This window comes from Xenopus laevis, chromosome 8S, assembly GCF_017654675.1.
Source record: "Xenopus laevis strain J_2021 chromosome 8S, Xenopus_laevis_v10.1, whole genome shotgun sequence".
NCBI classification, from domain to species: domain Eukaryota; kingdom Metazoa; phylum Chordata; class Amphibia; order Anura; family Pipidae; genus Xenopus; species Xenopus laevis.
In genome coordinates this window covers 19,864,301-19,886,410 of record NC_054386.1, presented here as the reverse complement: position 1 = coordinate 19,886,410, position 22,110 = coordinate 19,864,301, and the positions used below count along the sequence as shown (strand labels likewise).

The window sequence follows — 22,110 nt, the reverse complement described above, 5'->3', positions numbered from 1 at the left end:
TACACCATAAAAATCATGACAAAAACCATTGAAGTTTAGTGCACAGGGTGCACCAGTTTCAAAGGTTAGCTGAAATAAAAGTGGCCAAATGCAATCAAACACGGAGAAGACTTCTGTTCTCTACTATTTGTTCCATGACACTTTATAACATGTTACTCCTAAACACATTAAAAACTTACCAACATTAAGAGGTAGAACACAGTAGGCACAATCGGCTACTGTGGGTTTAAATTCTAGTGCAGGTTTCTCAAGACGAAGAATATGAGAAAAAATGTACCGGTGGAGTCTAGTAATAAGCTCAAGTTGTTCTAAGTTTAATGAAAAACCAGACTTCTTCAGTTCAATTGATATGGTCACCTCTCCTGAGCGAGTATAGACAGGAAAGTGAGGAATCTAAAAGAAATTGAAAAGATATAAAGAACCACAATTTATAGGCAATATGTAGCTATCAAGAATGTGTCCTTTGCCCTACATATACTGTTGCCCCAAGGAAACCCTGCCAAAAGCAAACATCTGTTCACTTAAAGAGCTTTAAAGCTGACTTTATGCGTTTGGTTTATTTATTTCTTATTCTTTCCCAGCATGCAAGCAAAACGTAGAACAAATGTGTTGGCAATGAATGTTGTTGGCAAAATTATTAAACGTATAAAATAAAGGTGAGGTATCCCTAAGTCACAATAGGTAATTTAGATGGTAGCAAAAGGTAATAAAGCTCCTGCAAAATAAATATGTTACACACTCTTAATACAAGAAACTTTATAATACTTATCATAAAAACGGAAAAAGTAAACCATAAAATCCAAATAAAATCGGTTCCGCATCCTGAAATAACCCGTGGGGGATGTAAAACCTAACAATCCAGTTCAGTACACGTAGGGGGTGATTTATCAATGTTCGAATTTAAATTTTGCACAAAAACTCACAAATTCAAATTTTATTTTCAAAAACTCGAATGTTTGGTATTTATTAAGCACAAAAAAAAACGACATAAAAAAAAGTTTATGTAGACGTTAATGGCAGTGTCCCCGGTGCCCCCAGTCACGTGACTTGTGCTCTGATTCAGTCACTCTTTAAGCTGGCCACAGACGCAAAGATCCAATCGTACGAATCAATGTACGATTGGACTTTCCCATCTCCCGACCTGCCACTAACCATTCAGATCAAAGTCTTACCATTCCGACCAAATAAAGTAGTTAAAGAACAGATCAGCCGATGTTCTGCCCCTGAGAGCAATCGTACGATAGACAAAGCTAGTGACAGTCTCCCACTGAAAATCGTACGATCGGCAATACACGCAGAGATATTATCGGCAGCCGACAGAAATTTTCTAACCTGTCCGATCGACCAATCTCCGCCAGACGAAAAATGTCGTGACTCTCCACACATGTTCCGAAAATCGTACGAATCCTCGATTCGTACGATGAGATCTGCGTCTATGGCCAGCTTTACTGCTGCACTATAAGTTGGAGTGATATCAACCTCCCGGCCCCAAGCCGAACAATAGGAAGGTAACCAGATAACAGCTCCCTGGTAGATCTAAGAACAGCACTCAAGTAAAATATAGTAATAGTAAAATCCTGGTCCCACTACGACACATAAGTTACATTGAGTAGGAGAAACAACAGCCTGCCAGAAAGCAGTTCCATCCTAAAGTGCTGGCTCTTTCTGAAAGCACATGACCAGGCAAAATGACCTGAGATGCACCTACACACCAATATTACAACTAAATTTCATATTGTATTGTGAATTATTTGCAGTGTAAACTGTCAGAAAAATTACATGACAGAATCCCTTTAAAGATTAAATTTCTCTCACACATTTGTTTTTCTCTTTTACACACACTATGCTTTATCAACACTATTTTCTATTTGTAAATATGTGGTGTTGTATTTTGCACTAATGCCCTCTGAAAAGAAAAAGAGAGAACTAGGTTGTGTTGGTAGCCAACAAAACACTGCATACATTCAACTCAAGGGCATCAATGCTTGTTTATATACTTAGGATTGAAGATTTGTAACCATGACAGAACCAAGCTGCAACAACCAAGGCAGAATGGCTGCTTTGAGAATGCTTTGAACATGAGTAACAAAAATAGGCTGGCGCAATGAAGCACAGTTCTCTACAATGAAAACTGAAAACTTCATAAATATAACCTTTTAAAAATGCACACAAAAGCATAGAGAACAAATAAAAAGAAAAACATCAGGGGTGAAAAAGAACAAAGACTTTAATTAATGTGTTATGGGGTTTTGCAATCGACAGAACTCTGCACACTGCAATACCTGAGGTATGGGTTTGGCAGTCAGTATTCCAAAACATCTTGTTGTGTCTTCTGGGGGATACAGCTTCCGTCGCCTAAAATTAAGTTCATCTGGTAGAGGAGTGGTTAACACCATTCCTATTACATACAAGTAACAAGGCTGACCGGGCTTCGGGTAGCTGTTCCGTAAACATTCAGGGATCTGCAAGTCAGAATATAACAAATTAATTTTATATTTCCAACAAATATCCTGTATTTCATCCAGGTTTGAAAGCAAAATATATGTGGGCTCTTTCTGGAAGCATCGGTCTCAACTTTTGAAGGTTTTTGGACATTTCTTACAGACTGTGCCACAGCAAAATGTCAGGGTTTTATCTATAGGTTGTTCATGTGCTTTTAGCTGCATGATTCAGCATTGTGTTTCATTGAGATATACTTTGGAATAGAGGTTATAACTACTTGCTCTTCTATACATAGATTACTTGCTCTGCTATACATAGATCAATTCCATGCTCTACTTGCTTGCTCTGCTACTTGCTCTGCTATACATAGATCAATTCGTTGCTGGTCATTGTTTAGCTCATCTTTACATCCTTCAATACATATTACTTTTCACGCCTCCTCAATTGATTTTAATGATTAGGGGGTTGGCCCTATATCCATGGCTTTCCTGGCAGTTCAGGCAAGCTTCGACTAACAACCTACTCTAGGCCACAGGTTAGAGTCCTGCACTGGTCCATTTTTTGAAATCCGTACCCGACCCATAACCGCAACCTGCAATCCACAACCTGGACCCGCAACCCGCATTCTTACCCGCTATCCGACCCGCAAGTACCTCATCCGCAACCCGGACCCACTGACCATCAAGAATCAGGAAGTGCTATCATTCTAAACTGGAAGGGACATCATCGGAAGTAGGCATGATCAGAAAAAAAGGGAGTAAAACAGGAAGTGCTGTCACTGTAAACTGGAAGTGACATCATCAGAAGTAGGCGTTATCAGAAAAAAAGGAGTAAAAATCTCTATTGAGAAGACCCGCAGCGCGTCCTGCGTCTATTCCTGCACCCGGGAACTTCTACCAGCAAGTTCTACCAGCGGGTAACCTACCTGCTGCAGGACTCTACCACAGGTTGCAAACCCCCTGGTGATGTCACAGTCCATATTCTGCCCCTTCCCGCAATGTCACAGTCTATACCCCATCAACATAAACATCACTGGAAGGGGCTGGTCATGAAAAGGATTTATAAAAATTTTAATTGCTCAACTGGGCCAGTAAATGTCCATGTAAAACAAACATCAAGAGCATAACCTGGTCTATCTGCCAGGATTAATTCTGCTTTGCTTTCAAATAAGGATAGGGTCACCTCACCCACACACACAAACTTTGTAAAGTAGGCACTTGCTGCAATCTTTCTTTTACACTTCCATTAAAGGTTTATGGGGGTAATGTAATAAAAGGTACTAAGTTTGCCTGGGAGCAATAACCCACAGCAACCAATCAGCAGGCAGCATTTACTGGTCACCTGTTTAAAAGCAAACATAGTAAATTAGACTGAAAAAGGACACACGTACATCAAGTTCAACCTAACTGCCAGTTGATCCAGAGGAAGGCAAAAAACACCATCTGAAGCCTCTGCAAATTGCCTCAGAGGAGGGAAAAATCCCTTCCTGACTCCAAAATGTCTTTCCTCATAGCTAAGATTTTCCATACCTTTTACCAGCTTAGTTGCCCTTCTCTGTACCCTCTCTAATACAATAATGTCTTGTTTGAGTGATGGGGACCAAAACTGAACGGCATATTCTAGATGGGGCCTTACCAGTGCTCTATAAAGTGGAAGAATGACCCCCCCTCCTCCCGTGACTCTATGCCCCTTTTAATACAGCTCAAGACCTTATTTGCCCTTGATGCTGCTGACTGGCAAACATCTTATTGGTTGCTATGGGTTAATGCTCCTGGGCAAACTTAGTGCCTTTTATTAGAAATGGGGGTTGGTGTATAAATATGCATTGAGATACAATTTTGCTATATTTGTGAAGTTCTTCTTAAGCTGGCCATACAAACTAGCCAAGCTGCCACATGAACAGATCTTTGCCCAATATAACCACTTTGAGCTGGTCGATATTGGGCCAATCCATTTGTATTAGTGCTTCTGAATAAACAGTTTATTGGTTTTATTTATTTTTTTTTAAAAAAACTTGTGTTTATTGCTTTTTAACAGGGAGGGGAGGGGTTGGGGATAAGAGGTGATAATACAAGGAAAAAGAAAAACACAAAGTAAAGTTTACATATTAATGTCTGCTGTACACATTCAGTGATATACATCATATTTAGTTGTTACATACTAGATAATTGGTGGAGATAGTCAAATAGTGTGGGTCAATACATTACACATTCACGGTTCTTGTTCTGGGTGTAATTCCAACCAGGAGGATCATACTTTCTCAAATTTGGTGGGGCTTCCTCTCGATTCATATGTCAATTTTATATTTACCAAAGCCTTTTCTATCAATGACAACCACTGCTGCATAGTGGGGGCCATCCATTTCAAGACCAGGGCTTTTCTAGCATAGAATAAGAGTTTTAATAAGAATTCTGGTCTTAACCAGGGGAAGTACGCCTTCTACTATTCCCAGCAATCATATTTCTGGCATGCGGGCCCCAGGGAAAGCCAGGTGTTCCAGAAGATAACTCACCACTTCTGTCCAGTACTGGGAAACTGGTGGGCATTCCCACACTATATGGTAAAATGTAGTTTCTGGGTGGTGACATTTCGGCACCTGGCTTCAGTGGCCCAAATTTTTTTAACCTGTCTGGCGTGATGTATAGCTGATGGGTAAATTTAAATTGTATGAGACGGTCTTTAATAGAAATCAAGAAGCCGTAAAGGCAGTCCGTTGCTTCTTCCCAGTTATCTGGTTCCAGTGATGGGACAACTGTCTACCACTTTTGTTGGGCTTTATCAAATGGTCCCAGGAGGCAAGTGATTTATAAAGCTTAGAGACTAATTTGTCTCCTTTAGGATCCCATAAGGATCTCCTCGAACTTAGGGGTGGTATATGTGATCTGGAGCGTGGAGAACGGTGCATGAAAAGCTTCTCTAAGCTGCATACACCGGAACCATTGAATCATATGTTGGGCCGTTGAGTGTTTGGAATAAACAGTTTTTACCATTGCAGGATAAAGTTTATGGCACATGGGGAGAGTTCTACGCAGGTGTTTTCCACCCGGTGAAGAACCACCTGTGTAGCCTGTGATTTTTTGGAAAAAGAATTGTCATTACAGGTGGATTCCATTTAATTAAATAACAGGCTGCACGGACACATTTGGGTGTTTCAAAACGGAGTTTAAGGTGAGACTGGTCCTTTTACATAACACTGAATTTCCAGCAAAATTATTTAATGGTTCTGGCCACCTCTAATAACTAAAAGTCCACATACATAGATTTTACAGTGCATTAATATATTTATGTAACAAGATATTGCAAATGTGGCTGCCAGGTTGTGTTATGTTGTACAATGCCTCTAGAACTGAAGACAAAAAAATAAGTAACAAATCATATAGTATGTAAGGCTTAGTGAAACTAGTACTATTGCCTGTCCATTTGTTTTATAGATTTTCTTTCACTGTTTATACCATTTATTTACAAGAGTCTAAGAGCAGCAGATTGTGTGCCAATCACTTGAGAGCAATCAATGTCTTCAAATATATACTTGCTTCGAATACTTTAAGCAGGCAAAACTTTTTTTTTTGTCTTTCATGATTTATTGCTGGGCTCCTAATCAATATGTTATTGCATGTTACAATAAAATGACCCACATCCCTCAAGTTGTTAATCAACATTCTACCACTCTCACAGCTTTTGGATAGCACTGCCTTCTTTTTGTAGATCCAGGTCTGCCTGGGACACTGGTTTCTTCCTCATCATGCAAGTCAAGCTCCTCCTCATATTTCACAGTTTCCTTGCCAACTGGCATTAAATGATCATCCAGTTCACCTTAAAAAAAAATTCACAGAAATACATGTATGTAAAGCCAACGCAGTTACAGATTCCTAAAGCCTTGGAGTAATAAAAAATTGCCATTCACCAAGAGAAGGGAGGCTGTTAGCTACGAAATTTATTAGAAAACACTACTAATAATACTACCGTGTATTTTTAGTTCTTTTTCAATGTTTGGCAAATTTGTTGGCTTGTATTAAGAAGTTCCCTGGTGGCTACAGAATTAAAAACTTCCTTCTATATAAAGAGGAGGTTAAAAAACACATTTACACCATCCTCCATGCCAGAGTCCTGCGCGAGTCCATTTTTTGGAACCCGTACCTGACCCGCAACCTGCAATCCGCAACCCGGACCCGTATTCTTACCCGCCATCATCGGAAGTAGACGTGTAAATATCGAATAAATATCGCTTTTGAGAAGACCCACAGCCCAACCTGCAGAACCGCTGACCCACGTCTATACCCGCACCCAGAACTTCTACCCGCAACCTGCAGGGTACCGCAGGTTTTTGCGGGTAACCCGCAGGTACCCAACCCGCTGCAGGACTCCATGCAATTATAAGCAATGTTACAGTAAAAATTAACCAGCTACATGCACCCTGAGGTGAACTGAAAAAAGGCAAACTACATGTACTATAACTCAGTAATGCAAATAAAAAGTGTTTTACTGGGAAGTGCCAAAATGTAAGGCAGCCCCAAGTGAAATAAATTGCCCAGAGCAATTACTCACCTATTTCATGTAGTTTCTTACAGCATATAAGAGCTACAGCTCTCTCAGCTAGCCTTGCGCAATTCATTGGAGGACCCTAGAAGCATTGAAATAAAGTTTCATTTTCCACAGAACTGCATAGATTTTTTTTTCACATGATAATTGAACCTATTTAAAGATTAGCATGCCATATTCAAAATGAAAGGAATGATGTACACTGTTAAGCTGTGCTCTTGCTTTAAATGCAAAATATCCTAGGCTACATTAATGTTTTATATAAAAATGATCCAGTGAAATGTAGTAAGCTTGGAATTGGCATTGAAAGGAAACTCATCCTGTTTCTGCAAAATGGATTAAATACAGCAGTTCATATATTGTAAGCCTTTTGTTTGGTAATATCATTCTTACCAGGTACTTACAACAATGGGGGCTCTAAGTGGAGAATTAATTGGCAGGTAGAGTGTTGAGCGATAAGGTCCATCAGGCAACTCTCGTGTTCTGCACTTGGGCGCAAGGTGAGTAAATGGGTCGCTAGGTAGCCTAGCACAGTACCTTTAAAAAGAAAATACAAATACTGTATAGCTAGAATCAATTTAAAGGACCAGTAACCAGTTTTTAAAAAAAATTTGTTAGTATACAACGGAAAAAAAACCCCACAAAGACAAATGAAATTTGTCTTTATTAAGTTATTCGGTAAGTTATTAAGAATTAACTTACCGAAACTCTGCTTGCGCTCCTCATCAGAAAAAGCGATCCGGGGATCCATCGTGCGGTGCGCGATTTATCCTCCCTGCCTTGAGATAGCCAGAGAGGAGAAATCGAGCACCGCCCGATGCATCGTTGCCCTGTCGCCTTTTCTGAAGAGGAGCGCAAGCGGAGTTTCGGTAAGTTGTTTCTTAATAAAGACTTATCGAATTTCAAAATTTCATTGGTCTTTGTGGGTTTTTTTTCGTTGTATACTAACGAATTTTAAAAAAAAATAATTGATGTTACTGGTCCTTTAAGCCTAGTTAGACATAGAAATATACACTGTGGTTCTAGCCCCCTCTTTGAGATGAAACATTTGGTAAGGCCACCTCCTTAAAGAGGTCGTCTATCTGACAAAAAGTTTTTTTTTTATAACGAAAGAAAATGCATTTATAAGCAAATATACGGTAGTTGCAAAGTTTAACCCTTTCTATTCTCTAGGGCTGAATCCTTGCCTGTTAACCAGGCGGCATGCATCATTGTTTAAAGTGTAGGAGCTGAAAGAAGAGATTGTTAACAGCCAGACAGAAACTGCTTTAATAGGTGAACAAATAAACTCTGAAATTATTTCATTAATGGTTAAAGGGATACTGTCATGGGAAAAACATTTTTTTTTCAAAATGAATCAGTTAATAGTGCTGCAGAATTCTGCAGTGAAATCCATTTCTCAAAAGAGCAAACAGATTTTTTTATATTTAGTTTTGAAATCTGACATGGGGCTAGACATATTGTCAATTTCCCAGCTGCCCCAAGTCATGTGACTTGTGCTCTGATAAACTTCAATCACTCTTTACTGCTGTACTGAAAATTGAAGTAATATCACCCCCTCCCTTTTTCCCCCCAGCAGCCAAACAAAAGAACAATGGGAAGGTAACCAGATAGCAGCTCCCTAACACAAGATAACAGATGCTCCCTAACACAAGATAACAGCTGCCTGGTAGATCAAAGAACAACACTCAATAGTAAAAACCCATGTCCCACTGAGACACATTCAGTTACATTGAGAAGGAAAAACAGCAGCCTGCCAGAAAGCATGTCTCTCCTAAAGTGCATGCACAAGTCACATGACCAGGTGCAGCTGGGAAATTGACAAAATGTCTAGCCCCATGTCAGATTTCAAAATTGAATATAAAAAAATCTGTTTGCTCTTTTGAGAAATGGATTTCAGTGCAGAATTCTGCTGGAGTAGCACTATTAACTGATGCGTTTTGAAAAAAACATGTTTTCCGATGACAGGATCCCTTTAATGGAAAGTTGCTTAGAATCACAACTTATTTTACTATGAATAAAACTGTTTTTAGGAGGCTGATGCCTTTATTTTTTTTTTAAAAAAAGTCGGGATGCACCAAATCCACTAATTTGGATTGGGTCGAACCCCCGAACCCTTCGCAAAAAATTCAGCCAAATACCAATCCGAATCCTAATTAGCATATGCAAATTAGGCATGGGAGTGGGAAAACATTTTTTACTTCCTTGTTTTGTGACAAAAATTCATGCGATTTCCCTCCCCATCCCTAATTTGCATATGCAAATTAGGATTTGGATTCGGTTCAGCCAGAAGGATTCGGTCGAATCCGAATCCTGCTGAAAAAGGCCGAATCCTGAACCAAATCCTGGATTCTGTGCATCCCTAAAAGTCACTATAAATACAATAATAAATAAATAAAAAAAATCTGCATTTGGAAGACCTGTTGATGTGTCCAATAGCTGTGTTGATTGTAACTCGTGGGCTGCCATCATCTTGTCTCAACACATAAGGTGGAAATATTTCATCATCATCCACAATGGGCTCAGATTCTGTATTTCCACAATCCATGGACTTTGAGCATTTGTTCCGCAAAATCTGGAAAACAACAAGCACAAAGTTGAGAATGAATGCGAAAAATACTAACTAATACTAAGGCATTGTAAATATAAAGGCCACACACACCTTTTCAATTGCTTTGTATGTTTTAAGGTCCTCTTCAAATGCCTTTATTTTATCACTATCCGCTAGCATGATGTAATTTGAGATTGGTGCTCTAGCTCTGCCTTTGGACTGAACATAGGATCGGTACTCTGAAGGTAAATCAAATCGAACCACTAAGTTGCATTTTGGTATGTCCACTCCTTCCTCAACAATGCTTGTAGCTATCAATAGGTTGGTTTCGTGTGCACGAAATTTACGAAGAACCTAGGAACAAACATTTAAATGTTATCTTTTGACCTAACAAAGGGCCATTTGATAAAAACAAAACAGAGTTTATAATTTGTTTTTGAGAAGGAAGGCAAATAAAGGGAATAAATAGGGTAAGATGAATATAAATGTTTATAAGGACCAGACTTAAGACACCAGTACCTCTTCCTGCTTTCTGAACTCAACTTCCATCTGCTTATTGCGTGGCTGGTTCTTTCCTATGCCATGTCCTGTAATAAAGTTGCTACTAATATAGGCCAGCTCTGGATCTTGCTTCCCGGCTTCTTTAATCAACCTAAAACGTCCAATCAGATCATTTCCCAATTTAGCTTTGGTACTACATCAATGGTGCTACTGCATTATCAGTCACAAATCATGAGAAATTCTTACAAGCTCAGTAAAATATATGTAAAAATATTATTTAAATAATACCTTTGTGGAGCAGAGTAAATTTGTTTTTGTTTAGCCTCACCGAGCAATAGTTTTTTGGCTGCTGGGTCAGTGACCCCCATTTGAAAGTTAGCAAGAGTCAGAGGAAGGCAAATAATTAATAAAATATGAAAAAATAATGAAAGATAAATTGAAAAGTTGTTTAAAAATTCCCATTCCATAACATAATAGAATGGTCAGCCACCCCTTTAAGGTATGGTAAATAAAATTATGGAAAAACCCAACACTTTTTGTTTGACTTAAAAAAAAAATCCCTCTTTTGATTGGCTGTTTCCATAATTTTCACACACACAGTGAAAACAATGCAGCCATGAGTTGCAGCACTTGCACCAGTTATACTGCTCAAAATGATTTTGTGAGAAAGGCAAATGCAAGCCACTGCACATCCAATTTGTGTGTATCACATTAATGCAAATCAATGATGATTGGAGAGGAACATATATATTAACCCTAAAATCTAAAATGAACTGTTACCTGTTTAATACTACGGCTGTGTATCTTCGTTCCACAAAGATGATGCCACACAAGATGTTTGTGAATGGGGATGGAAAGCTTGTTTCAGTTTTTTCCTTCTCCTCGATTTCTTCATCTTCATCATCATCATCATCCTCTGAATCACTCCAAGATACATAGTTATCCTGGTTTCTATTGTTATACCATTCAACGCTTTCAAATTGCTGCCGTTCATAGGGTTTGTACTTGCGCAGGATTTCCAGCAGTTTTATAACTTTAGGTGTGACAAACTTCATATCAAGAGAGGCTGGTGAGAAGTGTTCCTCACAAAGAGCGTGGATCTTCCTTAAGATAGTGTCTGTAAACAAAAGGAATTTTCTGTGCAGTTCTTCCTGCTCATGTTTGATATACTTCTGCAGCTCTCTCACCATCATCCCTGCAACTTTATCAGCACACCATGGTCCCAAGACCAACAGAACAGCCCAACAGTCGGACAAAATCTAGTACAGATAACAACCAAATATTTTAGTTCACATGATTTACAAAAGACTCAATCTATACAGTACATTTATTTTCTGCTGGCACTTTCTTTAGGGATAAATGTTTACTGGGAGTATTACGCAGTTCCAATTTTTGTTATTTACGGTACCTTGGATATGATAATGGGATATATTATTCCTTTTTACTGGTGCACATTATTTTAAGGTGGCCATACACGGGCAAATTAAAGCTGCGGATATCGGTCCTTTAGACGATTCTCAGTTTATCTGCTTTTGAATGGGGTTTCGCTGATCGATATCAGGTAAAAATAAAATCATACAGATATCGATCGGGTAGGTTTTTTTTCCCCGAGGACTGCATCGGCTAGTTGATGAGGTCCTACAACCCGTCGGCGCCCATTTCCTTCGTTGTAATCTAACCGTTTGGCCCTAGGGCTGAACATTTTATTAACCAGATATCGTATTGCCTTTGGGGGCATATCCAGTTAAGATCCGCTCGTTTGGTAAGCTCGCCAAACGAGCGGATCTTATTGTGTTATCCGAATCTATTCGGAACATGCGGGACACTAAAGCAGTTACTATGCAAATGGTGACGTCCCTGAATTTTCCCCTTTAAGTACACACTATTTCTGGATGTATAGCCTCTTCAGAAAGCTACAGTAGTAGACAAACGAACGTTGAGATGCGGCAAGTGCCAGTCTGCAGATGGGCCTTTAGGGTCATCCGAATCGATTCGGAACATGTGGGACACTAAAGCAGTCGGTACTATGTAAATAGTGACGTCATTGAATTTGCCCCTTTAAGTACAGGCTATTTCTGGATTTACAGCCTCTTCAGTAGTAGACAAACGAATGTTGAGGTGCGGCAAGTGCCAGTCTGCAGGTGGGCCCCTCCTTCTCTTCTATATACTAGGAGAGAGCCATTGTGAGATACTGTGTGGATGAGCTGCTTTAAGTTGTAAAGTGCTAGGTATTCATAGTATAATACGGATGCACACTTTTTCCTTTGTCTGGCAGCATGGAGATAAGTATACATGCTTTTGCACTGAACTATTGTAAGACTTTATAAATTACGGGCATTGAGAAATTGCAAATCTAGTTCCCACCTAATCTAAAGTAGGATGCTATTAAAGACCGGAGCTCCGATATAGTACAAGAGAGCGGTGATATCGTTGAGGGACATCAGATCACAGCTACAAATTAGATCAAGCACTTATACCCATTTATTATTTCAGGTCAGTGCTTTCATGCTGATCATAAATAGTATTGAAAATGCATTGATGTTGTGATCAATTCGGTTATATACATTAATGTCTGAGTAATTTAATTATCTACTGATCAGTTTATTGTGCAGTATAATTAGGGATGCACCGAATCCAGGATTTGGTTCACGATTCAGCCTTTTCAGCAGGATTCAGATTCGTCCGAATCCTTGTGTGTGGCCGAATAGAATCCTAATTTGCATATGTAAATGGGAAGGGGAGAAACAATAGCTGTCTCAAAGCAGTTACATTGTGAAGTGCTGACTCCTTCTCAAAGCTCAGAATCAGGCGGAGGTGGCTGCCTCCACAACAATATTACAGCTAAAAAAAATACATTTGTCGGTTTAAGAATAACATTTTAAATAGTAGAGTGAATTATTTGCAATGTAAACAGTGTAATTTAGAAAAAAAAAAGTAAGCCATAAAAATCAAAGAACCCCTTTAACAAACCATAAGCTGGAATTTTAGATATAAAGCTGGGCATACACTTTAACATCCACCAACAACACACTGGGCAAATTCTAATTTTTTTTTTATCATTTTGGCCCCGCCTTTAAATGCAACATAATGGGGGCCTAGAGTGCCTGATCAGCAGAGGGCCACGTTAATGCAGTCCTCACCCGGTGAGATTTTCCAACACTGCCCATAGATATCTGGCCATCATCAAGTGAGCAGAAAGACTCCCAAAATATCACAATAAATTAATCTACTTGAATAATCCAGTGAGCCAAAAGGTAACATTTTACCCTTGATAATACCTGTTTTGAAATTATTGTGGAATCTCTCTCTTTAGAATGTGTAGAAATATTACAGTCGGTGAGAAAGTTAAGCGCTTCATCCAATTCATTTAAAAGTCTTTGATACAGTCCACTTCTATCAACGTATGGCCCACAGTCCAATACAATTTCACATGGTTGGGAAGCATACCTTCATGAAAAAAAATACAATTAAAACCTGAAGTGAAAAAGAAAAAAAATTGAACAGACATAAAAATAAAATTTACTTTAAAATATATTTTTAAATTAGTGAAAGCTGAATGTCACATGCTCTACCATGCAAGTTTATGTGGTACAGATTCTGGCACTAGTTTTATGGGCTGCTTAATTTTATATACTCTAAGGGCAGAGGCACACGGGGAGATTTAGTCGCCTGGCAACTAATTGCCTCTTCTTTGGGGCAACAATCTCCCCAAACTGCCTTCCCCCTGCTAAACACCAGCACAATGGCACTCGCGGCGCTTCGATTTCGAAGTCGCCTCACGAGGAAACTTCAGCGACTTCGGAAAACGAAGTGCCGCGAGTGCATTACCGCAGGCGATTTTTCATTTTAGCAGGCGGATGGCAGTTCGGGGAGATTGTCCCCCCCCCGAAGAAGAGGCGATTAGTCGCCAGGCGACTAAATCTCCCCGAATCTGCCCGTGAGTCCCTGCCCTAAAGGAGAGGATATCTAGATCTACTGATACATATGTTTTTTCTTCAAAGTATTACGTAGATAAGAGATCTAAAGTTAGTACAATACAATTACTGTACAGGTATAGGATCCCTTATCCGGAAACCCGATATGAAGAAAGCTCCGAATTACGGAATGGCTCTATGGTCTCCCATAGACTCCATTTTATCCAAATGGATAATTAATCCTTATTGGAAGCAAAACCAGTCTATTGGGTTTATTTAATGTTTAAAAGAATTTCTAGTAGACTTAAGGCATGAAGACCCCAATTACGGAAAGATCCGTTATCCGGAAAACCCCAGGTCCCAAGCATTCTGGATAACAGGTCCCATACCTGTATTGTACATTTACACTATTTATTTGATCTGCTCTCTTCTCTGTATATTTCATCAGGGACCATCCTCTGGGAAAACAACGAAGGATGCCTTTACCTGTCTAAAACAACCAAATCAGTTGCAGTTTCTGCATTACTTCTTAATATTTCCTCTAGATTCTGGATCTTTTCCTCAAGGTCATGAGGGTCACATTTTCCATTTAGTATTGAAGCAGTTAGACCGAGGATCCGAGGGCATGTCTGGCAACTTTCACATATCTGACATGTGAGAGAAAGAAGTGTCAACAAAAAAACATACAAAGTTTCTGTAAAAAAGTGAAAATATATTATTACAATGAGATTATGTAATTAACTTGTACTGTACATTATTCATGGTAGTACAACTTTTCTGTTTCATATAAAGAATGAATGCCTATGATTAAGGGAGTTTTTCCCAAAACGCGTAAGACGATATTGTTATCCACTATGACACAATAAATCATACCTCTTTATATTTATCCAGAGTGCCGCCTGGAATATTTTTCTTGCATATAAAGAATACTTGGGACTAGAGATCATCATTAAACTAGGGATGCACCAAATCCACTATTTTGGATTCGGCCTAACCCCTGAATCCTTTGCAAAAGATTTGGCCGAATACAGAATTTGCATATGCAAATTAGGGATGGGAAGGGGAAAATATTTTTACACCCCGACGTTGAGGGGCACGGGGCAGTGACAGAGGGGAGGGCCGGAGTGGGGAGGGGAAGCAGCAAAGGGGAGGACAGATCGGAAGAAAAGAGCCACTATGAACTGGGAGTAGGCAGAAGAGGTACCTGGACAGAATATCACTCTCTACATCATACTAAAAGTTATCTCAAAGATAAACAACCCCATTAACTAAAAAAAAAAAAAAAACCCTACCTCCCTACCCTACGTAGAGCCCCCTCCCTCCTCCTCCCCCCCAGCCTAGCTGCTAACCCGGGGTAATGCCCCTAACTTTTTACTTGCCCCTTGATGCAGATTCAGGGATCGCAATCTTCTGGGTCTTCGGTAATCTGAGACTGGCAAAGCGGCGCATGCGCAGTTGTAAATTTCCGGAAGCACCGGGGTAAAAGCTGGGGGGGAGGAGTCTACGTAGGGTAGGGTATTTTTTAGTTAAGGGTTAAATTCTCCTTTAATACTTAGCATAAGTCTCATTATTTCTTGTCAAATTACTATTTGACAAAGGAAATAAAAATACAATACATATTACTGTGTCTGGAGCCCGTTGTGGCAATACATGATGAAACCAGCATAAAAATAAACCCACAGCAAAGTTAATTTTCCTACCTTCATGATGTCTCTATATGGGTGATCTTGAATTGCCAGATGACATTCGTCAAACACTAATAGATTAATGTTTGACAATGACACATTCCCAGTTTTCAGAACATTCAGGAAGATATGGCAGGTCATGACCAAGACCTGAAAACATCGAAAAAACATAAGATCAGAATTGTAGCCTGAGACCTCTGTGCACGTCTGGTTTGAGTTTGGGAACTTAAATATCATATGCTTCCAATGTGTCTTGTGTAAACTAACTGGCAACTTATATCAAGGGCTTTTGCCGACACTCACCAAATTGTTTTTGTGCTAAATGTTTTTAAGCTAAAATTTGCTGCCAGATTGAATTTTGACAACTGCCACAGAAAACAAGAACAGAAACATATTTTAAATTGCTTTGGCTGCTATTAAACATCTAGTAAACAATCAATATTTAAAGTTCTTCTCCTAATGGCTTTAAAGCAAAAACTGGTAAAACTCAATTGTTACACTGTTTTACAGTTTATTTAAAGGAGAAGGAAAGGCTGGAGACACTTGGGGGTGCCAAACGTTAGGCACCCCTAAGTGATTGTAGCGACTTACCAAAAACCCAGGGCCGGTGCTCCTATTGGCAGAAATCTGCACTGGCCCCCGGGTTATAGGAGCGAGCACTACGGAGAGATCTACTTCCGTCTTCGCGCAGCTGCACATGCGCATTAGAACTAAAAGCCGAACTTTAACTTTAAAGTCGGCTTTTTCGTTCAAATGCGCATGCGTCAGTCCCGGGAAATGTGCAGCTGCGCGAAGACGGAAGTAGATATCTCCGTGGTGCTCGCTCCTATAACCTGGGGCCGGTGCAGATTTCTCCTGGTAGGAGCACCAGCCCTGGGTTTTTGGTAAGTCGCTGCAATCACTTGGGGGTGCCTAATGTTTGGCACCCCCAAGTGTCTCCAGCCTTTCCTTCTCCTTTAAAACAATCAGTTTTCCTGAGCCTGAGAGGTGAACTGCTTTAACAATTAATGCCTTGACACATTTTAAAGGCAAACTGATGATGGTGCAGCTGAAATATATAGTTATATGCTGGAAACACTCCAAACTTTTCATTTCATTTTTTAGCCGTGGGGGAGGGGGATTTCAGCTTTAAGCAGTCGGGAAATTCAATGGTAGGAATTTTAGGAAGGAATCGTGTAGGTAAAGAGTAAGTTAAAGTTTTTTTGTTTTTTTTGTCGAATAGGTCTGTATTTGATCGAATAGGTCAGTTTTCGGCCGAATTTGAATGGTACGAATCGAAGGAATTGCGCACTGAATCAAATTCGATTTGAAGTTTTTCCCAAAAAAATCCTTAGAATTCCACCAATTGACTCCAAATAGGTTCTAGGAGGTCCCCCATAGGCTAAAACAGCAATTCGGCAGGTTTTATATGGCGAATGGTCAAAGTCAAATTTTTAAAGAGACAGTACATAATAAATTTCGATATTTGAATTTTTACATTTTTTTCAAATTTAAATCGAATTTGGACTATTCCCTAGTTGAAGTACACAAAAATAGAGCGAAATTCAAATTTTTTTCATTCAAAAATTCACCTCGACCTTTGAAAAATCTGCCCCTTAAAGGGATACTGTCATGGGAAAAAAAAATTTCAAAATGAATCAGTTAATAGTGCTGCTCCAGCAGAATTCTGGACTGAATCCATTTCTCAAAAGAGCAAACAGATTTTTTTATATTCAATTTTGAAATCTGACATGGGGCTAGACATATTGTCAATTTCCCAGCTGCCAAAAGTCATGTGACTTGTGCTCTGATAAACTTCAATCACTCTTTACTGCTGTACTGCAAGTTGGAGTGATATCACCCCCTCCCTTCCCCCCCCAGCAGACAAAAGAACAATGGGAAGGTAACTAGATAACAGCTCCCTAACACAAGATAACAGCTGCCTGGTAGATCTAAGAACAACACTCAATAGTAAAAACCCATGTCCCACTGAGACTCCTTCAGTTACATTGAGAAGGAAAAACAGCAGCCTGCCAGAAAGCATTTCTCTCCTAAAGTGCAGACACAAGTCACATGACCAGGGGCAGCTGGGAAATTGACAAAATGTCTAGCCCCATGTCAGATTTCAAAATTGAATATAACAAAATCTGTTTTCTCTTTTGAGAAATGGATTTCAGTGCAGAATTCTGCTGGAGTAGCACTATTAACTGATGCGTTTTGAAAAAAACATGTGACAGGATCCCTTTAATTTCAAACACATTTGAGAGAGAAAGAGAGAGATTTTCTGCAATTTGCAATTGTTCTTCATTTTTTATTTGTGGTTTTATTTGCTAAAATTCCAAATTGGACTTACTGAACCCAATCGGATTGTTCTGCCACTAATCTGGAATCATGTAGCTAAAGGTGGCCATACATTCTTACAGGATGAATCTTACCCTCTGATAGTCCAACACTTTGCAATTTTACATCCCTCACTGCTCTTGTGCTTCTACCTAACCCTTAATAAACAAGACCATAATTCTTTTATACTTTGTTAAAGGGGAAACTGTTAAAGGAGTATTCCTTTCAATAAATGTCATTGTTTTAATCCACGGTATTTATATAGCACGTATTATAGATTTCAGCATTGTTTTACAGATTATACATCATTCACATCAGTTCCTGCCCCAGGAGAGTACAATCTAAGGAGTTTTTATATTCAGAAGCCAAATGCCCTGCCTTTATGTTTTTCAAGTGTGGGAGGAAATCAGAGCAGAAGTCAGAATTAAACTCAAGAGCACAGTGCTGAAAGGCATATGTTCTACCCACTTAGCTGCACAGAAAGGTGTTTTCCTGGATAAACTACTACAAATCAACAATAACAAGCTGTACATTGCTCTCAATATAAGTTTACAAATTTGCGCAGCAACCCTTCACAGGTATCCACTGTTAAAGGACAAGGAAAGACGAGGAATGGGGCTTTTAGCTGTAGGGTGGTGTAGTTCTCCTTTAAGGGCAATGGTACATGAAACACTGGCTCCTCTGCTCTCAGCCTGCATTTTTTATAAGTGTATCTGCACTGAGTGCAGGTACATGGAGCAGAGACAGGCAGGAAAAATAAGAAAAGTAGCCATTTTTGGGTCAAAGTCCATTCTGCTGCTCGGTACCTGCACTTAGGCAAAAGCTGTACTTTTCAGTGCCGTTACACTGAGAAAAAATGCAGGCTGAGAGCAGCAGAGCCAATGTTCTGTGTGCCACTGCAAATGCTCTGCATGTCCTTGCCCTAACCTCCCTGTAAATGCACAATTTGCCACATAACAAAACTAAAGGAAAAGGTTGTTCAGGTTAAAGAAAGGACCAATAACACACACAATATCCATTCTATGCCTGGTGATATACAGACAATTGCCCACTGTATTTACATAAACAGAATCAATTTACCTGATGAGTCTGAAATTCCTGGTACCATTTTTCTTTCGCCCAGCATTGTGTTTTTTGTAGATCTGAATATTCTCCCACCTTGAGGTCTGTATGGGTCCTCACAGCAGACACTTGTTGAGACACCTGTTTCTCTGAAATTTTAAATAAACATTAAGAAACCTGGTTGATCACAATGAGTAACAGCAGACATTTTACACATAGTACAGGAAAAGAGCCAACAAACCCATGACACTGTGCAATATCTATTAAATCACCTTCCTTTTACTTCTTATTTATGGATATTTAAGACTGTTCAGAGGTCGGTAATTTCCCATAATATTACACGAGAAAGGGTCCCAATTTTTTTTTTTACAGTGATAAAAAAAATTAAATTCTAAGGTACCTTTCAATATAGATTAAGAACAAAATTGTAATGGTTTAAACTAATGAAAGCAGTATCTCCCGCTGATCTTATATTTTCTGCTCTCTGGGCTATGACTTCTGAAACAAAGCTGCATGCCTGATAAAATCTGCTGCTTCACTTTTAGTATGTTATGGAATGGCCAATTGGTCTCCATAATATTTAGGGATATTGAGACAGAAATTGTAAAGTCTTGTCATTTACCAGAATTGACTAAAAACACAGTCCTCTTGGCATTTTTGCTGAAGTCCCCACGGATCTGGTACGACAGCTCTTTACTGAGTAGTACGGCAATAAATGTCTTCCCTGAGCCAGAATTCAAACATACTATAATATTATGATCCAATGCTGCTTCGAGTAGTTCCACCTGGAATAGGACAATATGATTAATTCAGTGTTTTTAAAGCTAAGCTCTCAGTAAAATATGTAGTGGTATAAACATTTTTTGCCTGTACCCTCTACAGCTAGAATTCTCTTGTTCAGGATTATCTTTACTAGCTTTTGCACCCAAATAGAATTTTTTGTATTAAAGGGGTGGTTCACCTTTAAGGAAACTTTAATTATGTTATAAAAAAAGCCAATTCTAACTTTTCAATATATATTTTTTATAGCTATTTGCCTTTTTCTTCTGACTCTTTGCAGCTTTCAAATGGGCGTCACTGACTCTCTTCTAAAAAACAAATGCTCTGTAAGGCTACAAATGTATTGTTATTGGTACTTTTTATTACTGATCCTTCTATTCAGGCCCTCTCCTATTCATATTCCAGTCTCTTATTCAAATCAATGCATGGTTGCTAGGGTAATTTGGACCCTAGTTACCAGATTGCTTAAAGTGGACCTGTCACCCAGACATAAAAAGCTGTATAATTAAAGTCCTTTTCAAATTAAACATGAAATCCAAATTCTTTTTTTTATTAAAGTGTTCATAGCTGTTGTAAACTCATTTAAAAATCTCAACTGTCAATCAAATATTGCCTGACCCTCTTCTATGCCTTAGGCAGAGAGGCGGGGCAAGCAATTACTTTCACTTTCCATTCAGCACTTCCTAGATGTCACTGCTCTCCCCACATTCCCCCAGTTCTCTTTACCATTTAATTGTGTAGCCAGGGCATGGGGATGGACATCAGGTCCCCCATTCTGGTGTACAAACAAGATTCTGAGATGATACAAGGCTTGTCTTAATAACAGTGTCCACAAAATGGCTCCTGCCTGCTTGCTATAATTATGAATTCCTAGACTGATGGAAACAAGATTCAAATAATTTATACAGTGTAATTAAAGTTAATTTTGCTTGACAAACAAGATAAATTAAATAGAATTTGAAATAATTGTTTTGGGTGACGGGTCCCCTTTAAGATTAAAATTGAAGAGCTGCTGAATAAACAGCTAAATAACTCAAGAACCACAAATAATAAAAAATGAAAACAAATTGCAAATTGTCTCAGAATATTAATCTCTACATCATACTAAAAATTATCCCAAAGTTGAACAACCCCTTTAAACTAATAATCCAAATCTATACCAATCAAATTTGCTATTTATACCCTGATGTTGAGCAAACGGCTGACCAAATCTTTGCATTTGGCCAACTATGCTTTGAAATCTTTGTGAAGCTGGTCATATACAGAAAGATTTGGTCATGACAAATCAGACTGATTCAGTCTGTTCTTTAGCCCCAAGCAAAGTACATATTACAAAATGGCCTGTGAAAAACAGTCTCTGTCTGGTGTGTTGGAAAGTCCCATCAACTAGGAATTGCATAGTATTATGGATTTTCTGCTTAGACCATTTTTGTTTTTAATCGCGCGTATACAGTGCACAAAACTATTCATATACAGTAATGCGTAGATATGCATCATTTTGCAAACTGTAATTGCAATAAAAGAAAAACACTGCATTAATCACTAATAAACAAAAAAATGGAACCCACAAAATAAAGGTGATGTAAACGGATTACTTTATATTGAAGGTAAAGCAATTTGCATAAACAAAATAATTCACCATAATATGAATGTACCTGATATTTCCGTGGGGTATAAATGTTGTCATGAATAGCCTCCTGTTGCCAGGGCAGCCCAAAAAAGGGACCCATTGGAGAGGAGGCCGGAGTCATGAGCTGAAGGCCTGCCATGCTGAGGGTCTGCAAAATGCAGGGCTTTCATAAATCCAGTGACTTAAATCATTGTAATCTGCCTACTTTGCAGTTTTCTGTAAGAGAAACAAAAGCACGAACATTACTTAAAAACCTATGCAAGTACTGCAATCAACCACTGATTTGGATGAACAAGTGATATACAAGAATGGATCTTAGGATCGAGAGCAACACACTAAACTGCCAGTAAAGACTATTTGATTTGTATGAATGTTCATACTGATGTTAGGCAAGGAACATTATCATACAGTTCATCAATGCAAATAAAAATAAGACAAGAAGTACAATCACTTGCTAGTTCGGCTATTTATCACATGAGCAATGGTAAAATCAGCATAAAAAGTTAAAACTGTGTTGCGTCTCTTTTAAAGGGCTGGTTCACCTTTAAGTTAGCTTTTAGTATGTTATAAAATGGTTGATTCTAAGCCACTTTTCGATTGTAGACTGATTTGCCTTTTTGTTCTGACTTTTTCCAGCTTTCAAATGGGGGTCACTGACCCCATCTAAAAACAAATGCTCTGTAAAGC

The 22,110-nt window shown here is 38.9% G+C and overlaps 1 protein-coding gene across 2 annotated transcripts in view; it reads right to left on the bottom strand.

Annotated features, from left to right (window-relative positions):
• Positions 1-22,110, bottom strand: part of dicer1.S (dicer 1, ribonuclease III S homeolog) — a 54,012-nt gene that overhangs the window by 19,654 nt on the left and 12,248 nt on the right. Inside the window, exons 3-17 of one of the 2 annotated variants that reach the window (XM_041574045.1) lie at positions 21,449-21,639; positions 19,636-19,798; positions 19,032-19,162; positions 15,648-15,782; positions 14,434-14,594; positions 13,312-13,480; positions 10,814-11,292; positions 10,052-10,184; positions 9,644-9,886; positions 9,402-9,556; positions 7,386-7,518; positions 6,988-7,063; positions 6,116-6,255; positions 2,283-2,462; positions 180-393 (exon numbers count right to left, since the gene is read on the bottom strand). In XM_041574045.1, the coding sequence (XP_041429979.1) occupies positions 180-393; positions 2,283-2,462; positions 6,116-6,255; positions 6,988-7,063; positions 7,386-7,518; positions 9,402-9,556; positions 9,644-9,886; positions 10,052-10,184; positions 10,814-11,292; positions 13,312-13,480; positions 14,434-14,594; positions 15,648-15,782; positions 19,032-19,162; positions 19,636-19,798; positions 21,449-21,562 (2,626 nt within the window). In that variant the 5' untranslated portion in view covers positions 21,563-21,639. 2 annotated transcript variants of the gene reach the window in all.